The sequence below is a fragment of the Oreochromis niloticus genome, linkage group LG6 (assembly GCF_001858045.2).
Source record: "Oreochromis niloticus isolate F11D_XX linkage group LG6, O_niloticus_UMD_NMBU, whole genome shotgun sequence".
NCBI lineage: Eukaryota > Metazoa > Chordata > Actinopteri > Cichliformes > Cichlidae > Oreochromis > Oreochromis niloticus.
The window spans coordinates 39,372,945-39,393,413 of record NC_031971.2 but is presented as its reverse complement, the minus strand read 5'-3'; the positions used below and the strand labels follow the sequence as shown (position 1 = coordinate 39,393,413).

The 20,469-nt window shown below is 42.7% G+C and overlaps 1 protein-coding gene across 7 annotated transcripts in view; it reads right to left on the bottom strand.

Moving 5' to 3' along the window:
* Window positions 1-3,338: 3,338 nt before the first annotated feature.
* The window catches only part of kcnq5b (potassium voltage-gated channel, KQT-like subfamily, member 5b), a 129,495-nt gene continuing 112,364 nt past the window's right edge, over window positions 3,339-20,469 (bottom strand). Inside the window, exons 9-15 of one of the 7 annotated variants that reach the window (XM_019359496.2) lie at window positions 18,488-18,514; window positions 13,683-13,906; window positions 11,036-11,141; window positions 9,182-9,313; window positions 8,937-9,044; window positions 6,500-6,626; window positions 3,339-5,723 (exon numbers count right to left, since the gene is read on the bottom strand). In XM_019359496.2, coding sequence (XP_019215041.1) covers window positions 4,473-5,723; window positions 6,500-6,626; window positions 8,937-9,044; window positions 9,182-9,313; window positions 11,036-11,141; window positions 13,683-13,906; window positions 18,488-18,514 — 1,975 coding nt within the window. In that variant the 3' untranslated portion in view covers window positions 3,339-4,472. Of the gene's footprint in view, window positions 5,724-6,499; window positions 6,627-8,936; window positions 9,045-9,181; window positions 9,314-11,035; window positions 11,145-13,676; window positions 13,907-18,487; window positions 18,515-20,469 lie in introns of all 7 variants that reach the window. The other 6 variants (XM_005470148.4, XM_005470149.4, XM_005470151.4 and 3 more) reach the window with 6 other exon arrangements.

Genomic DNA, 20,469 nt, shown 5'->3' with positions numbered 1-20,469 from the left:
GAATAAAAGTTCGCTTGCATTTACATTACAGGCTTCATAAATCTGAGATTATTACTAGTGTGTAAATATGTGAACATAATTTAAATAAATTAAAATGATAGAATGGTAACATGTCAAAGGTCCATTTTTAGCTCCATAGCAAAATCTCTAAATATAAAAACTAAAATACCTCAAGTAAGAACTTAATGAGAGAAAATAAAGACAGTGCAATCATCTCTGTGTGGAGGAACCTAATGCACCTTTCAGAAACTAAATAAACTCAAAGATCAATATGTACGATACAAGCAAGGCACCGGTATACTGGATGTACTGCACATTTTGTAGACTTCATATCAGAGCTGGGCTCCTTGATTTTAAACTCAAGTGATGGCATAGCATTCATTATCACTTCTAGATAGGTTTGGATATGGCAGCCTCTTCATGCAAAGGAGATTAAAATTCATTCTTCAAAGCAAACTAAGCTTCCTCAAACTTTTCTGGTTTTTGGTAAGGGGTATCTGCAGAATTTATTCAGGTGCTTTATGTCATGCATCTATAGATCAATCCAAGTTTTTACCCTACTGTTTGCCCGTGTGACACAGAGAGGCCAGGGACACTCAGATCCACAATCATAGGTTAGGGTAGGAATGTAGATCGACCAGCCCGTCAGTTTTTACCTGTGATAGCCAGAGGTGGACCAATCACTGGGTTCCAAAACTGATTTGCATCTAGCTGTGCTGTAATAGTTTTCCCAAGTACCAGAAAAACCTACTTAACCGTATCAAATGCATCTAATTCTCTAACATGCAACAAGGAGGTTGGACATTGCTTTTCTTGTCTTAATGTCAATACTCAGTGACTATACATTCTGTAGCCAGGAAGCAAAAATAATCCCCACATCACAGAGTATAGGAAAAAAGCAAACATTGACCATGATTTTAAATAAGAGTTTAAAAATCTTCCCTCATGTAAGAACAGGCCGGGAGAAAAGCCAGATACAAGAAAAACTCGTACGCCTAAACATTTCCTTCAGTGTTTCTGAACCAAAACAAAGTGCTTTGCCAGGTCACACCTGTTCTGATATCAAGCAGTTCTCTTAAACCAGGTAATGACATTCGAGATATGCTATAATCCATGGCTGCGATCGGCTGGGAAACCAACTGGTCGGTGCATAATTGATGTGAAGTTAACAGCCGCTGCTTGTACCTCTGCTGACGTCCTCACTGGCTGCTGGTGAGAACGGGCATTCTTCTCTGTACACGTGTGCATACAGCAAACTTGCATGCATGCCTTTAAAAAATGATTTTAAGAGTTCAGGGGTTTTCCAGCCACCCATCAAAGAGACCAACATTTTTTAACATGGGGTTTAATTTATCCAAGGAAATGGCCAGAAATAACAATTTGTGTTGGCTCTCTATGCTTGGTCAACCCCAAAGCCTCATTCTGACCAGAAAAATAACTCATACAGTCATCTGTATGAGCCAGTAGCAGGGACCACAACCTCAAACACAACTGGACATTTGAAAGAAGGTAGCAAATAGATGGTGAGCTATGACCTCGGGCTGAGGATTGGTGGTGGTGTTGACAAAAAGTGATCATCTGCCAAAAAACGATTGCCTGTATTTAAACTACTGTAAATCACTTGTTAGCCTATAATATATAAAACATGTATCAAATGTATCCCTCATGAATGATATCAAGTCATCTTGAGCTACAACAGCATTCCTGCCACAAGGTAGAAGCTGCAGAGTTTTTGGTGTTTATATATGTAGGGCAGCACGGTGCCGTGGTGGTTAGCACTGTTGCCTCAAAGCCAGAAGGCTCAACTCCACCATCTGCCCAGGACCGTTCTGTGTGGCGTTTGCATTTTCTCCCTGTGTTTGTGTGGGTTCTCAGGCTTCCTCCCACAGTCCACAGACATGCAGTTTGTGGGGTTAGGTTAATTGGTCATTCTAAATTGCCCATAGGTGGGAATGGTTGTCTGTCCCTATATGTTAGCCCTGCGACAGACTGGCGACCTGTCCAGGGCACATCCTGCCTCTCGCCTATAGTAGACGACACAGGCTACAGTTCCACCCCGTAACCCTGGTAAGGATAAGTGGAAGAGAATGGATGCATATATATCCTTTATTTATCCAGTTAACAAATCTCATTGATATCAAAAATGTCTTTAAGAGTGATCTGGTCAAGAGCACAGCAGTAGTTGAAACAAATACAATATAAAAGATGTTTTAAGTGACCAAAAAGAACTAGATTGGTTATAATGTAGCTACAAGAACACATGGTCATAAAGATACTTGCAAAACTGGTCATTTTGTTATTTTATGTAAAACTCCTTTTTTAAATCCTGTTCAAGTCTATTAATCAATATAAATAAAGACATTACAAATAAAACACACTGAAACATCAGGAATCACTTTTTGGCAGACTATCACTTTGTTGTTGTAACACCGGCTCCCGGGCTGATCCCACAAGTAGCAAGGAGAGAGGGCGGGGCATGAAAACAATAATATACAAATATGTAGGGCAAGAAAGATTTGTAGACCATCGGCTTGAAGAGGGTATTGTGAGGTGTGGTTCCACTCCCCAACTTAAGATAAAATCCACACTTGAATGTACCTGTTGTGTTTGGAAAAAGCCTAAAGTACACAAAAGTTGGACTTTGGGATAAAGCATATCTTTTCTTCCCGCTGAACCTCTGAGTAGCAGCTTATGGTTGTATAAGTTTCAAAATAAGACACCAAAAGAATCAGAGTGTAAGTGAACAAAGACTTTATAAGATGGAGGTAGCCATTCTGCTTTCACCTATTGGTTACTCATTTCCTGCTATGAAGCATTTTTGGGGTTCCCATCTTGGTGTTTTGAAAGCAGAGGTGAAGTTGATGGTGAAACTGAGGGACACTTAATGCCCATATGTTCACCCTGTAAACCTGCTTTATGTCCTGCACAGTAATAGGTATCACGATTCACAAAATGAATAATATTTTACTTGAAACTAGTGATTTTAACTATGAACTCATCGAGGAAATGAGCAGTAGGGACATTTCTTTCTCAGTTTATACAACAGGGCTTTCTTTTGGAACCAAGAGAGTGTCCCCCTGCTGGCCATCAGAAAGAATGCAGGTTTAAGGCACTTCTGCATTGACTTCACTTTTCAGATCTAAAAGCTACATCCATCTCTTATATACAGTCAGTGATTGTGGTGAACAGTCCAAAAATATCATTTTACCTTGATGGAAAACATAAGGGATAAAGAACCATGGTGCTCAGAGAATCTAACTGTACTTATACTAACATAACAATACTCAATAACATCATTATGCTCCAATACATCAGTGTATATATTTTTTCTGTTTTGGGGGGGGGCCCTACAAGTACCAACAGGAGCCCATTTGTTCATTTTAATTACTGACATTTGGTTGCCCAATCAAATCTCTGAATGCAACTGGCCCCTCCCCTACTTTCCCTGTGTGTTCTTGCACCTTGTAAAACAGAGTTCCAAAATTGTGTGGAGGACAACAACCTAAGACCACAAGAAATTTGTTATTCTTGCTGTAAAGATGGAAAAAAAAACATGCATGAAAACGTAAATCGTATTGCCTGTATTCACATTACACTGGTTTATTCCTTTAGAATACAGTTCTTTTTAAAGGTTTGATTGAAACTAAAATAATTTAAATTCTGTCCTGTGAATGTATTGCTTTAGTTTTATAAAATTTACCCTCTTAACTTCTCATCCCGATTATGGTTAGAGTTGGGTCTTATTTTAGCCACAAGGCCAAATTTCATGTTACATCTCAAATGAAGTCTTGTTCATTTCGGCATTACAATTTTTCTATAAAAAGATTTTCCATTTTCCAAACAGGTGAAAATGTTCAAAAATGGGTTGGATGCTAAGGAACCGAAACCTAAGATATGTCACCAATGACCTTGAGAATCTTAAGAGGTTAAAGATGATGTGGCTTCCTAAACTGGGAAAGATACAGAAACAAAAATGCATCTGGCAGTAGTGATGTAAGATTTCAGTGTGGAAACGTCTTGTTTGATGGGAGAGACACAAAATGTGGCTTTTATACACTGAACATGGCCATTCTCAGAGAGGGTTTCAACAAGTGTTAGGAGCCCATGCCCTCGAGTGCAAACTGTACCTTTCAAATCTCTGTACCTCTTTACAATAAGCATGCAGTTTATGCTGTATGTCAAGGTCTCATATCAACCCAAGTTTAACAGCGGATGTTTCTGAGTGTCCCTGTTGTCGTTTCTCAAGCTCTTATCTCAGATTTGTCAATCACACTTTAAAACAAAACTCATGCAATGATATGTCATATGGTCAGCCTGTATGAAAATACTGTGATTCTTATCAAATGGATCAACATGAATATAAACAGAAGAAGACCCCATGTAATATTCCCACCCACCCACTTCCCTCCAAAAAGGATAAAAACCGTCGTTTTGAGGTGAGATTGGTGTGCCTTCCCGACATGTAGCTGGGTCTATTTTAGCCGTACGTGTGGCATGTTCAGCAACTCGTTGCTGCCAGTAGAGGGCAAGGATGCGTGGCCGCTGGCCAGACTGCGGTTTGAGCCCTGGGTCCCTGCTCCGGCTCTGCCGCCTGTCCTCAGGAGTTCCGAGGAGTAAGTCGGAGTCTCGGCAGACCCCTGTGACAAGAAGTCAAGTCCCTGCGTCTCAATGTCTCTATCACTGATAAAGAGGTCCTCCTCACCCCACCCACCTCCACTCCTCCTGCCTGTACCACCCCCTCCTCCCCCAGGATCTTGGCTACAGCTGTGGAAACCAATGGGGGAGTCACTGCTTGTACTGGGGCTTGGAGATGACAGGCTGTGGCCGTGATGGGTGGGGGCTGCTTGCTTCAGATCCTGCACTGACATGGACTTGCCCAATCCTCGGTCCATCTCGTTGGACCCAGAGCAGCAGCCCAGTGCTGGTGGCACCAGGGGCTCCAGCTCCAAGCTCATTTGTCTCCTCCAGGATCCCTCCTCCTTTGTGCTAAGCCTGCTGTTGCTGTTCCCTTGGAGCTGCTGCCCCAATCTGTTGAGCCCCAACCCAAGGCCAAGGTCCTTCCTGACACCGCTGTCCTCCATCTGTGTCCCAAGACCTCCACAAAAGTCCTCTATATCAGGGGATACTTCTATGGAGGCTGTTCGCACTAAAGTGCCTGGGCCGTGACTTCGACTAGGAGGGGGTGGAGGTGGAAGCCTCGCCAGAAGAGGAAACCCACCATCTCCTACTCCTCTGTCCCCAGAACTGCTGACACTGTTCGGGGTGAGGATGGGTGGAGAACTCCCCATAGCCTCATCAGTGCCACTTTCAGGTGTGGTGGCCTGAGCCTGGGGATGGTGGTGGCGGCGATGGTGATGATGATGTGGCAGGGGCGATGGGCTGAAAGAGGATGATGCGAGGCCAGAGGGAGGCGTGGAAGAGGGGGCATTGAGATTGAGGTTGAGCTCGTTGGGGGGCCCCAGGATGAGATGGAGTCCTCCCTGCGAGAGATGAGAACTGGTGGACGAGCGAGTGACGAAGCCGCTGGTGGGCGGCACTCCACTGCTGCTGACCTGGGTGGAGCAGGACATATCCTTGCTGAAGACAGAGGAGTGGTAGTCTGAAGTCTGTTCCAGCTCGAAGAGGGGAAGGGAGGAAAGCGTGAGGGCCGAAGACGAGCCTTTACGCAGAACCTGACGATAAATGTCGAGCAGGGAGTCCAGCTTCGACTCAATCGACTGGACCTGTGAGCAGAGAAGAGGAAGAAATGAGTGATCTATCGCCACATCTGGCAGAACGTACAGATGCTCTGTGTGTTGATTTGAGTGCTTAAAAATCAGGGGCTCTCTAGGGGCTCATATTGCCTTCTACCTTAACAACATCTTGCTTTCTACCAGATGTTTGTTTTAAGTTTTAGGATTCATATGCATTAGCCACTTTCAACTTGTGCACCTGAAAAAAATCAATTTGCTGTAGAGACTAAAATGTTATTCAGGACAGTCCTAATTAGGTTTTGAATTCTACCCATTGTGACAACGACCAAAATAAAATGATCAGTGAGATGTTTTAATCTTATAAGCAGTTTGGAGATGAATGTGATTAGCTGAGTTAGCCTAACGTAGCGTAAAAACTGGAAGCAGGACAGAGCCGGCTAATCGTTTCGCTCTGCTTTTCAGTTTTATGCTGATCTTGTTTTGATACCTGCCTTTTCTCACTCTGAATACCAACAAGTTAATTTCCTGTAACTTTAGGAAACTTACACGTGGTTGTCATAGATCGCATTTTACTGTAGTTTGTGGTCGATGGACTGGCACTTACGTAGTGCTGTTCTAGTCTTATTGACCAGAAACACTGGGGGCAGTTTGGGGTAAGTAAAATACCCCAGGAGAATGAGGACCGGAGGCAGCAAGGATCCAAACACTGAAGCTCCAACTAGCAAACAACCTGATCCACTTGACCTCCTGAAACTGACCGTTTGTTTGACAGCTGAAATTTTAAGAATAAAACCCGGAGGACGGACCTGGCGCTCCACCTTACAGACGCGACCCAGCATGCTCATGTCCTCCAGTATATCGCCATCAGAGAGAAGCTTGTCTCGAATCTTCTTATCCAGAGGAATTTGGCCCTTCCCAAGGATTTGGTCCACCCTGAAACACACACAAATACAAGCAAACACCATATGATATTGATTTAAAAATGTAAAAAGACAGACTATGAAAGGAAGTAAAATTAAAACCGTTTATCTAAAGCAAACTTTTCCCTGAATAAAACAAATCCAAAAACGAGAATATTCTTCCTCACTGGATTTTACACTTCCAAACATTACCAACCAGATTACATTTTACCAATTAACAATACAACTTTTTATTTCAGACTCTAAACATTAGAGTCTTATATTTTGGTTTACACATGATTATATTTATGTCTAAATGCTAAATCCAGTGAGCTTCTGTGGGATCTGGTTAATAATGTCTGTTTGTGTTAAAGCTGACAGAAAGCACAGAAAAACTGAGCCAAGATCATGCAATCACAAGTTCACCAAAAGGAAGAAGAAAAAGTCAGGTGTGGACACCCTGTATGTCACCACTAAATCATGTTAAAACAAAAGGGGATCGAGAACTACACAGGGAAGTTAGATCTGGGTTCTAAAATTGTATTTTTACAGGAGGCGGCGAGAGGAGTTATGACACTTGTTCATTGTAAATCAGTCCAATTTCAAATAAGAAATTTAATTCAGGATAAGATGGGCAAGAACCGAATGACTCACACGCTCTACTCGTGACTATGAGATGTGGTTAAAAAAAAAGAAGCATGTTGACAGGCCCTCCACCCTTTGCAAGTTTGATCGGCTCATCTGCAGCAACAGAGTGCACACAGCATCAGCAGGGGGCAGTGTTGCAACAGCAATGACAGGTGAAACCTTCTGGTGTGTGATTGGAGTGTGTCTAAAACATGTTAGCATCACATTGCAAACTCCTGTTCCCAGAACAGAAATCAATTTACTTAAGAGGTCTGTTAGTGGCTGGTTAGTAGCAGATTTCATACCCAGGACGTGTTTGTGTGTGGGAGCAGAGTGTGGCTCGAAGCTCAGTTAATGCAGGCTTTAGCTCATCAACCAGGGGCCTCATTTATCAAATCATCAGAGGAAAAAAGCTCCAAACTCACACATTTTTAAAACCTGCAGACAACTTCGATTTATCACGCATATAAAGGCACAGCTGTGGTGGCAAATCCCAAACTTTTAACCGCGTCTCCTTAAAAGCCTCAAGTGGCACATGTGAAACAAGAAGTGAAGGTAAAGGCAACAAAACAACACTGGCAGCAAGGTCTAGGTCCTGATTAACAAAGACAAGCAAATCTATCAGGTTTATGGAGGACTGGAAGGAGTAGTACTGTACTATGTGTCACCTCAAGCTGATTTAGGCTTCATCTGTCCTCTTCCTGACAAACCTGCCAGTGTCTTAGGACACACACAGCATGCTTCAGGGGCTTACATCATTGTTAAATGGTAAGCTGAAATCCTTTGAGTTTTGGATTTATAGAGATGTGTTTGTAATTGTTCTTCAATGTGAAAACTGGACACATAAAAAAAGTTTAACGTCCTGGTGAGCAGTGAAAACAACGTTCATTCAGAAAAGTTTCCTAGCAGCTGCTCAGATAAGTGCTACTAAGTGAATTTTGGATCAAGAGGGACTTTGCCTCTCCAAAATCAGAAGTGAGCTGTTGGCGCAGCTCAAATATAATATTATGTACTTGTCAGCCACTCAACGCCATCTACAAAGGAGGTCTCCGCAGTCCTTAAACATGCACGCTGCACACCGTCCATTTCTTAATTTTATCTCTGGTAAGCCAGGCTCAGCAACTGCCGGTTTCTATGAATCAGTTGATCCAGACCTAACTATATGCTTTGTCAAAGGGAAAGTTTTAAGCCTAATCTTGAAAGTAGAATCCAAACTGGAAGCTGGTTCCACAGAAGAGGGGCCTGAAAGCTAAAGGCTCTGCCTCCCATTCTACTTTTAAATACTCTAGGAACAGCAAGCAAGCCTGCAGTCTGAGAGTAAAGTGTTCTAATGAGGTGATATGGTACTACAAGGTCATTAAGATGAGATGGGGCCTTTTAAATTTGATTCAGGATTTAACAGGAAGCCAATGAAGGGAAGCCAATATGTGGGGAAATATGCTCTCTATATTTTTAGCAAAAAATGAAGTCAGCAGTTATACTAATTGTCCCGAGTGCATGTTTTGTAAACCTCATTGCCATCACTTCTCCATGAAGGGGCGGTCAGGTATGCTGGACTAACGAATGGTTGATAAATGAGGCCACACTTTATGTTTTCCCTCACGTTTCTGAGAACAAACCAGCTCCTGAATTGTGAGACTGAGGAGAGAACTGAACCCATGTGACATGCGAATGATAGATTAGGTGGGTAGATTGAGTAAGTCGGGGGAATTCTGACCCCTGGGTGGAGTTCTTCCTCCCCTGGCTGTAATAGACAGACAGGGAGGGGGAGGAAAAGGCCTTGGCTCGGCTGCTCAGGGGCTGTGGGCCTACTATCATGTCCAGCCTGGAGAGAAGCAAACACAGGTAGAAACATGCAAAAACACAAACTGCAAAAAGAAGAAAACAGCGTGAGATAAACCATGCATGTATAAGGAATGCATACACACATGCAGATCTTTTGCAGTACAATGTCCGTCCTACCTGGTCTGCAGGCTCTTGATGCGGCACAGCATGTCCAGGTGACCGGCAGAGTACTGTTCGATCACATCCTTCACATCATACGGACGCAGCGTCTCCTTAAACTTCTTCTTGGCTACATGGAACTTCATGATCCTGCATGAACAGCACATAAGTTCATAAATTCACCAGAAGGGGGAGCTGTGGTCCAGCAGTGACACTGCCAGCCTGAGCTACTGTAAACAAATTAAAGCCTGCATTTATTTTGATAGTGCTTAATGGTGCTTTTAATGTGTCAACCTGTTTGTTCACAGTATTTCAAACGCTCAGAACAATCACTTTCTCAGAGAAAAAGGCTGATTTTAGCTGCATGTGTATGTGGATGGAAACACCTGTGGAGCACTGAGGCTGAATTCAAGGGAACGTGGCTGAAAGTGGAGAGTCAAAGGGGTCGGAAACAATGAAAACACCCTGGATTATATTGTCACAGCCTTCCGATATACAGTTTTGGTCCACGTGAATGCTTCAAAATATCAAAAATATTTAACTAGATGCTCAGCTAGCATCATTTCATAGATGTAGTGATGTAGTTTACATGTACATACCACTGAGCCTTCTGACACAATATGTGATGCATATAAAAATGTAAAAGTGACAAGTTATGAGGTGAATGGCATACCTGGCTTCTGCTATTGTCAGATTTGACTCAAAGAACATTTTTGCTGCAGCTGCAAATCTCATTTAGTGACTTCCTGAAGTTGCCGTACCCCCAACTTACCTTCACATCTCTGTGCTGTCATGTGGTTTCAGAATGTACCTCAGAATGAGGCTTAATGTGAGACTGTTGTGAGCGAGTGCATACACAAAACTCTACTATGGACTTCATCATCAGCTTTGCTTTGGGTGCGTCTGCGTAAGGAAGCTTGTTAGCTTGCAGGTGCCGTGGAAGTGAGCGCGTCTGTTTAGCTTCTTGGCCCCTCAGCGGCCTCGAGTTTGGCACGTAGGACGTTTGATTAGTGAATTTCCACTTTTCTTTGCACAATAACTGAAGCATATTTAATGAAGCAATGCAAAAAAAATATTTCCTTTACACTGTAAATATTTTCAGAATACAAGCCTGTGAAGTGCACTGATGTGTATCTGCTGTATTTCCAGCATTTTTGATCCTTCATAATTTTGTAAATACAGCAGGTACCTACGTTAAAGTTTTAGCCTTTAGTGAAGGCTATGGTGACTGATGTGGCCGCGTCACTATTTTCACACCTGTCTGTGTCCACAAAGTGATGCGTGACAGCCGGTTCACTTTATATGTGGAAGCTGGATAAAGGGATTGAGGTGTACCACTGATGTTTATTATTGTTTTTTTGATAAAACTGAAAGTCTGTCGATGCTCATAAAGTAAGAAACTAAAAGAAAAACCAACATGAGGTGTCTTGTTAAGGAGCTCGTCCACCACATGGAGCCACAGAAGCTTCAGCATTATAGTCTTAGTTATTATATATTTAATGATTCAAACACTCAGCTGCTTTTAACTTTTATTCAACTCCTGCTGGTTGGGAACATATGATGACCTTGCATCTAACAGGCTCTTTAGTTCTTTCAGGACACGAAGGACATGAAGACTTGTGTACTCTTGTTTCCTTGTGACACGATCACCTTACACAGCTTTTAATCCTCCCACTAACCATATTTCCTGATGATCCAAAAATAAACTAACAGAAATAAAAACCATCCGGTCACTTTAATCCCCTGAGCTCGTTCAATCAGAAGACGGCGGGGGGTTGGCCGCAATCAGAGTTAGTTTGCCTGCAGCCGGGGTCACGGAAAACTGCAGCAGAAGTTAGACTGAAAGAGGAAGTCTCATTTCCTCTGTCTCACCTGACAGCTCGGATGACAGACTTGACCGAGGGCTGCAAGTCCTCCACCGAGATGTCGCAGTGACAGCCCTTCTCATCAAAACCGTCCTCCGCTGTAATGTTGGAGTCTGCTGTTTGGAAGAGAGGCGCAGAAAAAGAGGATTATTTATTTCTGTGTTAGCGATGAAGTCACTTTATGCCAATGAGGACATTTTGCATCCACACAAACAACAGATTGCACTGAGCTGTGTTGGATCACACACTAACATGCAGTCGCAGAAACTTCATGTCATGGTTTGCTTTACAAATCACAATCAAGATGGGTCTGAAAAGAGACGTTCCACTAACTGCAGTTCCTCTAATGGCCACTTGAGGTTGGCTCTAAAAGCGAGTCAGTCCCTCTAGACTCCCATGAATACATAAATAATAACTATACGTGGGCACACTTTTTTTTATGATGCATCCATTTGCACATTGGTGGAGCATAAAATTGGGGCAGTGCAGTTTTGATTGACTGGTACAAATACATATTTGAAAAGTGAAGATCATGTCTTATCGTGGCTAGCTCATTATTTTAGGTTGTGGTTATGTAGAGTGATGTTTCTGTTAGGTTAACAAACTAATGCAGTTGTAAAATGAATTAACCTCCAAAAATCAAACTGACTATGAGGTTGCAGACCAAGAAAAACTCCACTTCTTCGTAAGAGACACTTTCAAGCCAGACTGAAGAATGTCAAGGACCACCTGGAGAAAGTTTATGCATTCTGAAAGTGCGTCCTTTGTTCATATGAGACAAAACTAGAGCTCTTTGGCCACAGAAACGCTGCTTATGTTCAGAGAAAGAAGGGAGGAGCAGACAACCCAAAGAACACCGTCTGCACAGGGAAACACGATGATGGGAGCATGCTTCAGTGCATCTGGAACTCGGAATCTCACCAAGGTGGAAGGAATCGTGATGAAAGAAAGATATGTGAAGATGAAAACCTTGAGCAGTCAGAAGGCAAAACCAGGTCTGGGTAATGGCTTTGTCTTCCAATATGACAACTTAAAATTTGCATCACTCCTGCTGAAGAACGTCTGACGAATACTTTTGACCCTAGTAGTTTTTGTAGTTTTGGACACTTCAAGCTGGTTTTAGACGGAAACTCGAAACAAAACCTGCTCATGACCAGGTCGCTGTTTTATTTGAGAATAAGTTATCACCTCGATCTAACAGGTAAAAAGTGACTGAAGACTCAAAAGAGACTAAACCCCGGACTTTAAGATCAACACAGCTTACTAACCCATTGACCCTCACTTCATAGTTACACGCCTCTGTTGGGCTGTGGGGATCTCTGTGAGCTTTCTAAACCTTTAAAAGCATTAAAGGTTTAGAAAGACTTCATTTTGATTTTCCAAAAGCAGGAACCCTGAGCACCCTGAGGAGGTAAGCACAGGGTTAATGCCGTTGATGTGTTCTGTTGAACTAAACACTGTAGATGACCTCAGGAAAGGATTGATTACTCCACAGCATGTGGGTTTTGTCAGACCTGCTGCTGATGAAAAACAGTGCTGATTAATGATTTGCTCCATTAAAAACTTTCCACTAAAATAATTCCTGGTTTCATTTCTAATTAAGCCCGAATGGAAGGGAGATGTTTCCCATCCTCTAATGTCTCACTTAGCCAACATGTCAGCGATCAGACACAGCGTGGCTAACCAGCCAACCAGTTTGGTTTTGGCTAGCTTGGCTAATGATTCCTCTCCACCAGCAGGCCTCAGCCAGCTGGACGGCTCTGACACCCCATATGGCTCCTGGAGCTCACCACCCCACCTTCCATCTATCCATCAGTCCGCCCACAAACACCAACTGGCCGTTACCCAGGAGGACTCGCCAGGCCGGCACTGCTAGGCCAAAGAAAGGGAGCACAGCAGCCATCAGCATTCCTCCACTCCGCTGCGTCATTAGTGAGCCAAACCAGTTCTGATGAGCTGGATCGAGAGTCAGTTAAATACGAGCAGTGAGGTTCGGGCAGTTATCACATGCTTGGACCTGAAGGAAGAATTTGATATTGGTTGGTAGAGATACAATACCCTTGAGCTCTCATTGACCATTTGATGAGCAGAAGTTGTTTGGTTTGTGCTTATTTTTATATCTCAGGAACACCTTTCTTTAAATGTGGCACTCGAGGAAGAGCAAGAGCAGCTGTTTGTAGAGGTTACTCACTTCCTGTTAATCCCACATGACTGAAACTGGCCGATTTTGACCTTCACAGCACACAGCAGTGAATGTAGCTTAATGGCTAAAATAACTTATTAGACCTGCTCTAAACAAAAAAGACATTGAGACATTTCAAAATTTAAATAGAAAAAAATTCTAGCAACTTTATTTTTTTTCTCACAGGAAAGGCAGTTTTGTCCAGTTTTATTTATACAACGCCAAATCGCAACAACGGGCACCTCAAGTTAAAGACTCCATGATAATATAGAGAAGATGATGAAACCAAGAAGCCCATCTTCAGTTTTGGTACATTAATATGTTACTTAGCAGATATTTATAACAATTATAGGCCACCACTAAAAAACCAGCTTGGTGGAGGCCAGAAGCCAAACAAAAGAGGTGATTTTGCTTTGTTAATAATCCACACTGATATAAAATACTGGCAGTGAAAGCAGAATGGCACACTCACCATCAGTGGTGGAGCGGGACTGACTCTTAAGGCGGAGCGACGGTCTGAACCGCGTGCGGTCGTTGAAGCTCCAGCTCTTCTGAACCTTGGCGGGGCTGGTGCCCTCTGTGCCAGCGTCAGCCACCGGAGAGCGCCTGTCGTTCACCGATGACGTCTGTCTATTCTTGATGCTCTGACCTCGGGGGCTCGCCATCCTCACCCGCTCTTTGAAACTCAACTTCTGGCTGAAATTAGTGATGAAGAGTAGTACAGAGGGAGATTGGAGCGAGAAGGGGAAAGAAGAAGGAAGTGAAGTGGGGTGAAAATGACAAAGAGGTAAACGTGTGAGCGATAAATGATTTTCATGATAGCAACAAGTTATCCTGGAAAAGTGTTCCTTCATAAACTGCTGAAAATGGCAGCAATCATTTAGTATAAGGGCTGCAGGACAGGATGGAGACAGACCAGCATGCATTGCAGCAGATGCTTTAGACAAAATGCAAGCTTTGGTTAGATATGAAGCTTCAGCTGTGTGATGATGCTTGTGGTTTGTTCCTGCAAGTGTGCACAGTATGCGGTCTTGTGTGACCAATTAGTTTACACATCATTAAAAGAGGCAGCGGGTGTCGCACAGTTATATTAAATGTATCGCATGTTTTTATATAAAAGTGTAAGTTTATGGATGAAAATTCATAAGAATTACCTGCAGAGTGTGAACAGGCAGGACCATGAGGTGTGGAGATAATTAGTGACAGATTCTGTGTTTATGCAGAATGACAGCATGCAAAGCCGTTCGCAGGCGTCAGCCGTGCATCATTTACACGCTGCAGAGGATTAAACTGAAGTCTGTGTTCTTCTTATTGTCACCAAATCTGTTGATTTTGGTATTGAATGTGTTGATTCGTCTCTCAGTAAATTCTTACTCTTAAACTCAATAGGCTGGAGATAAAAGGCAGACGTCACCAGGGTGGTGCTGCCATGATATAAAGCTGCTAGCTAAGCGTTGTTGCGTCCATTTAAAAAGTCAACAGGATGGCTAATGATTTCATTAACACGTTATCAGCCAACGAGTGCATCCTGCTCAATCCTCCTTTCTAATAACTTATAAAATAAACGTCATGATCTCAGTTGTTAGTCTCAACGTGACTTGACACTAATGACTGAGCCCGTGAGGGCTCAGTCATTAGGGCTCAGTCCGCGAAGCGGATGGCACAACACAGAAGAGCAACCTCATCAGGCCAGGACTCTGCAGTCTATTTACACCTACAGGCCAGTGGACAGTCTTTCAATGATGAGGATGTACACATCCTGGACAGGGAGGAACGCTGGTTTGAGCGCGGAGTCAAGGAGGCCATTTACGTGAAAAGGGAAAGACCATCTCTGAATCGAGGAGGGGGCCTAAGGGTACATCTGTCACCATCTTACAATGCTGTGATTGCAGCCATTCCCCAACTCTCTGTGAATGGTACTCATGGCCATTGATCAGTGTTCTTTGATCAGTGGGTTTTGGTCAGTGATTGTTGATCAATGGTCATGGGAATTTGCATAATTATGATTAAGGAACTGACCTCACAGCCCATTGTTCCTTCAGTGGGCTGGTTTCAGTCATTATGCAAATGTCCTGTTTATAAGGTTTGGGGAAACCTGCAGTCAGCTGAGACTGAAGAAGTCACTTGGATGAGTGACGAAACGTTTCTCCCACAAAACGCTACGTCCAGATGAACAGATTCAACTTTTGGAGAGTTAGCTACTGTTGCTCACTGCTGACTGCGCCGAGTGGCAGTGAGGCACTCAAGACTTTGCACCGACTCTGACCCATATCCCTCACGTTAGAAATCAGAGCGCATGATGTAAGAAGTAACTGGGAGAGTCTCATAGCTGTTAGGTGGTTAGCAATAAGAAGCAATGCTTCTCACCAGTGGAGGGGATGGTACCTGGGATTTCAATGTCTGTGTGGGTTCTGGTGAATGAAGTGCGGTTTATCATTTAGGTGGAATACAAGGAGGTGAGTGAAGAAGAAAATGTTGACGGTGCATCACACACACACACACACACACACACACACACGGTAATTTCAATCTCACTACATCCAGAGAAAAAGCTAATTAGTTATTTCAGAGGAGCTGCTGCTGAGAACGAAACCTGGCACAGACTGTAATGATCTGACAGTTAAAAACCAAAATCACAACAGGCACAAGTAGCGCATTGCTCAGGCAAATATCAAACAAAAGGCAGATAGTGTGTTACTATGAAGGCGACTGATGTCTCCCTGCAGGGTTTTCTGGCTCTGCTCTCTCTGAGGCTGCACAGCCTCCTACAGATACCCATGCATCAAGAATTAGTCAGCATTCCCAAAGAAAAACTTCATGTCACGGGGAGCAGAGATGCTGTGTACCTATGTTTCCGAGCAGTACACCTCCTCAGTAGCTTCTGTTTATTACTATGATTTTTACTAAAAACCAAGGGGAGATAGACACACGGTGATGTGTTACATGAAGCAGAAATAGATGAGAGAAAATCTTTCTGTCTGCATCTAAACACCACTTTCTTAGTGTAAGCTCTGCAGAATAACTGAGTGATGAACCTTTGCAGGACTGTATGCATGAAGTGTAGGAAGTACAAAGTAATACATTTACCGCTGGAGTTTCAATTTGTCGACCACTGACATTTAGAAGCAGCAGAACGGAGGCAAATTGAGCTTAGTAGAGGAAAATGAACATCTACAGGACCATTTGAAAAAGGCTGCAATTTGGTGAGTCACACACTTCATGCCGATATCCCTCATTTAACTATGTGAATTCAGCTGGGCCATGGCAACAAGTGCCTGAATCACCAGTGAGCGGACAGGGACCTTTACACAGAGTCGTGTGGGTTTAGTGAAGGTATAAACATGCAAATCCATTTTGTTTCCCATGTAATATTTTGGTTTCCTCACTGGCTTTTCTCATATATACTGCATCTGTTAATAAAGCAGGGCAGCTCTACACTGACTGCACAGTGTGGCGTTTAATCCCTCCTCACTAGCTCTGCAGTGGAGACATAAATAGAGTTGGGGGTTTTGCAGAACCTCCATCACCTTTTCTACATTGTGGTGTATTTCATAAACCAGGTTCAAAGGGAAAGAGTAATATAAAAAAAAGAAAGCACGCCTGCCTTCAGTTCGCAGCGGTGGTTTGCAGACAAACATTTACTCAGTGTTTCATAACTGCAAACACAACATATTACATCACACAGCCTCCGCTGCCCTGCGCACTGCCCTGCGCACTGCCCTCCCCAAATGAGTCTATAAATGCATTAGCTAAAAGAGAAACATCAGGAGCACTGATTTCATTACAAAATTAAGCAATATTAGGACATAATCACGCAGAATAACATTTTTAATAAGTGTGTAATAGATACCTCAGGCAAGAGGATGGTTTAAAGCATGAGAAAAATGGTGTGTGTGTTTGCCTGTGTGTGTAGTGAACGTGGTGTGTAAATGATTTTATTTTTCTCTCTTTTGGAGAGAAAATGCAATAAAAAGAAAAAAACTGCACCAAACAGAAAGTCAAAACACTGAGTCATACAGAGTGCTTGTGTAAAAGTGGCTGCTTTTCCAGGCAACATGTCATCACCCTTATGGCCTTCAGCTCCTGTTAGGGCACCTGTTCTGTCTGGGTGACCACGCAGGTCGCACAGAAGTGTGGCGGAAAGAGCCCTCAAAGACGGCCGGCCATTGTTTGAACTTTGCACATAATGATGCAGATCACGTATGTATTAACAGAACTTCTTCAGCTTTGCTGCTGATTTTCCCCGCGCTCATTCGTTAGCATTACAGCAGCGGTCCCCAACCTTTTTTGCGCCACAGACCGGTTTATGTCTGACAATATTTTCACGGACCGGCCTTTAAGGTGCCGCGGATAAATACAACAAACTAAAACCAGTACCGGTACCAAAAAAAATGAGATTTATTCATAACAAATGGGAAAAGACCCAGGGAAACTGAGTCAACGATAAAAACGATTAAAAAAAATAATGATAAAAACCCTGAAAACTATAAATTTCACACGTGAGCCTTAACTCTCGTGGCCCAGTACCAAACGACTCACGAACCGGTACCGGTCCGTGGCCTGGGGGTTAGGAACCGCTGCACTAGAGCATTGCAAGAAATCCTTTGTATCTCAAACTGAATTTGAGTGAGTGATAAAAACAAAAGCTGCACCACATTTTTGATGTGATGCACCATCAGATACATCCAGTGTAGCTAAGTTGTCCCAAAGGTGTGGACACCTTTGATTTCATGATGTCATTAGAATAGAAAGTCAATGTGGGCGTGGCCACGGGAAATCACTAATGAGTGAGCTGCAAAGTGCAGATGAGGGTTGAAAAAGAAGTGCCAGAATAACATCCGTTCCTCTAACAACCAGTGTCCAAGAAGTCCGGCTGTACAGCAGAAATAAACACATTTATAGCCTGATACCTAAAACCATTTTGGCCTCTATAGATCGATTCCCCCTTCATAACATTTTTTAGGTGTAGCTTATAGCCGTCATTCATCTTTGATATACAGGCAGGAGTCAGAAACTCTAAAGTCTAAAGCTGACTTTTAAAGTTAATCTAAAAACTCTAGTAATTGCAAACATTCGACTAAAAAAAAAAAGAAGAAAAAGCGATGAAACCAAAATTCGGACACTCAGTTATTTTCAGGTAAATTTCCCAAGTGGTCACATGTGGTACTGCGCCGTATCAGCTTTGTTAATACATTCTCTGATTTGATGCCCAGCCCTATTTTCAAGTTGTGGACTTACAACACCATGTAACACAGCGAAGGTCAAACAGTCACAAACCTTGTGGTCGACTCTCCCTGCTCCTTCCTGCAGCAGACAGATCAGAAAAGGAAAGATATTTGAGAACACATCTTTTCATAAAACTTCAGTAATAGTACAGTGCTTATAAGATAATACTGGTGCTTTTGCAAGTTTTAGCCCATTTTTTAGAAATCTCATATGTTGTATTAAAGAGAGTTTAACTAATATTTTCCGCTTTGTCTTGCATCAATTTTTGTATGGTAAGTTATGTAATCTACCACAGTGAACAGTCTTTTTTGGTCAAAGTTACAATGTTATTGCAAGGTAATACAGTGCATCATTTTTTGTTTTGCAGCTTGGTCTCTTCCAAGACCAAGGAATATTGGGTATCTGATCCATTATTACAGGATGTTCATTTTCTGCACAACCGCAGTGAGAGCCTGGTTCACACTGCCGGAAATAATTTGGACCCGGGCACAGTAGAAGCTGGCCTCTGCCAGGGTTGCCCTTGGTCATTAATACTGGTCATAACTTTCTAGACTTTCTAGGCAAAGCCAAGGGGGGAGGGTTTAGAGTTCAGATGAGGTTTCTTCGAAGGGTGGCAAGACTCTGGATGGAACATGAGGAGCTCAGTAAGTCAGGAAGGACTCGGCATAGAGCTGCTGCTCCATCACATGAACAGGAGCCTGCTAGAGTGGTTCAGGTATCTAACCAGGACATATCCTGGCACTTCCTAGGTGAGGATGAGGTTAGTCCAACTAGCAGGAGATCCTGGAGCAGTGAAGTGGATGCATTATTCCACATAATAACATGAACTCTTTTGGCTTAATGAAAACCAAGAAACCAGTTTATAAAGCACACCCTGACGTGTACTGGACAGTGAACCTGCTGGACACTCTTCATGTTGGGTAATGCAGGTTGTGCCTCTTATACTTAGCACCAAGGCTTTTCCAGGCAACTGATTTCTATGTTTACTTTTGCTTTGACTCAAAACCAATCATTTAAAATGATTTGTATTCAAATCTTTTTATTTGAAAGCTGCAGGGAGCTCCTGCTAACGCTCCTTTCGCAAACTGTTTCAGTGTGTAAAGTTAGCTCGGCCTCAGAAATGAGAATTCTTCTTTAACGGCAACATCATAAATGCAAAGTTTATGTCCACAGTGATGAATGACACACTCAGCATGTTTAAAACTCCTTTACTCTCCAGTTGAAGTCGTGATGATGTGAGCTTTAGGAATTCATTAAAATACGAGTTATACATGATTTATAACTGAGCTAAAACCTGCAAACGCACCAATGTGTTTCAGCATGATAGGGAGATTTCTGCATCACAAGCTTTGCCAGCAGCTGTTTCTTTCACAAGTGCAGAGGATTTGAAGGCAGCAACACATCGATCAATAACAGGCCTGATGGTGGAAACCTTAACAAACAGCAGGCTCACTACAAACATGCAGGTTCATGCACACTAAAGCAGCAGCAGCAGCTAGAGAAGAAAGTGACCTAAGGACTGCATGTTTCACACATTACTCCTTTAAATAAAGTAATCATAAAGCTATAACTGTACACTATATGTAACCATCTGCAATGCATTTATTGTATACATTGCAGATAGCTTTCCCAATATTTCCAGGCTCCACAGATGGCTTTCAAAAGCACATAGGAGGGGTGGAAAACAAACCTCAATGACTCGGTGTTTGCAGGGTGCCAAAAAATGCACAAATCATGAAATTTTAAAAAATGTTCTTTAACCAAAGAAGAAAAGCTCCCCATTTCTATAATTCAAAGTGCATAACTAGCTTGAGTATTAGCGTTTAGCAGCTTGGTTAGATGCCTGGATTACATCACGGAACTGTGGATAATTTTAAACAGTATTTAAATGTCAGTGCATAAAACTCGTAAATGCTGATACTGAAACATGAGGGGAGGCGAGCTTTTAAGAGCAGCTTTTCTGCTTTTACCATGTGCTGTTTGGGATGATACCAGTCATTTCTCACAGCGCGTGTCATCACATTACGATGATC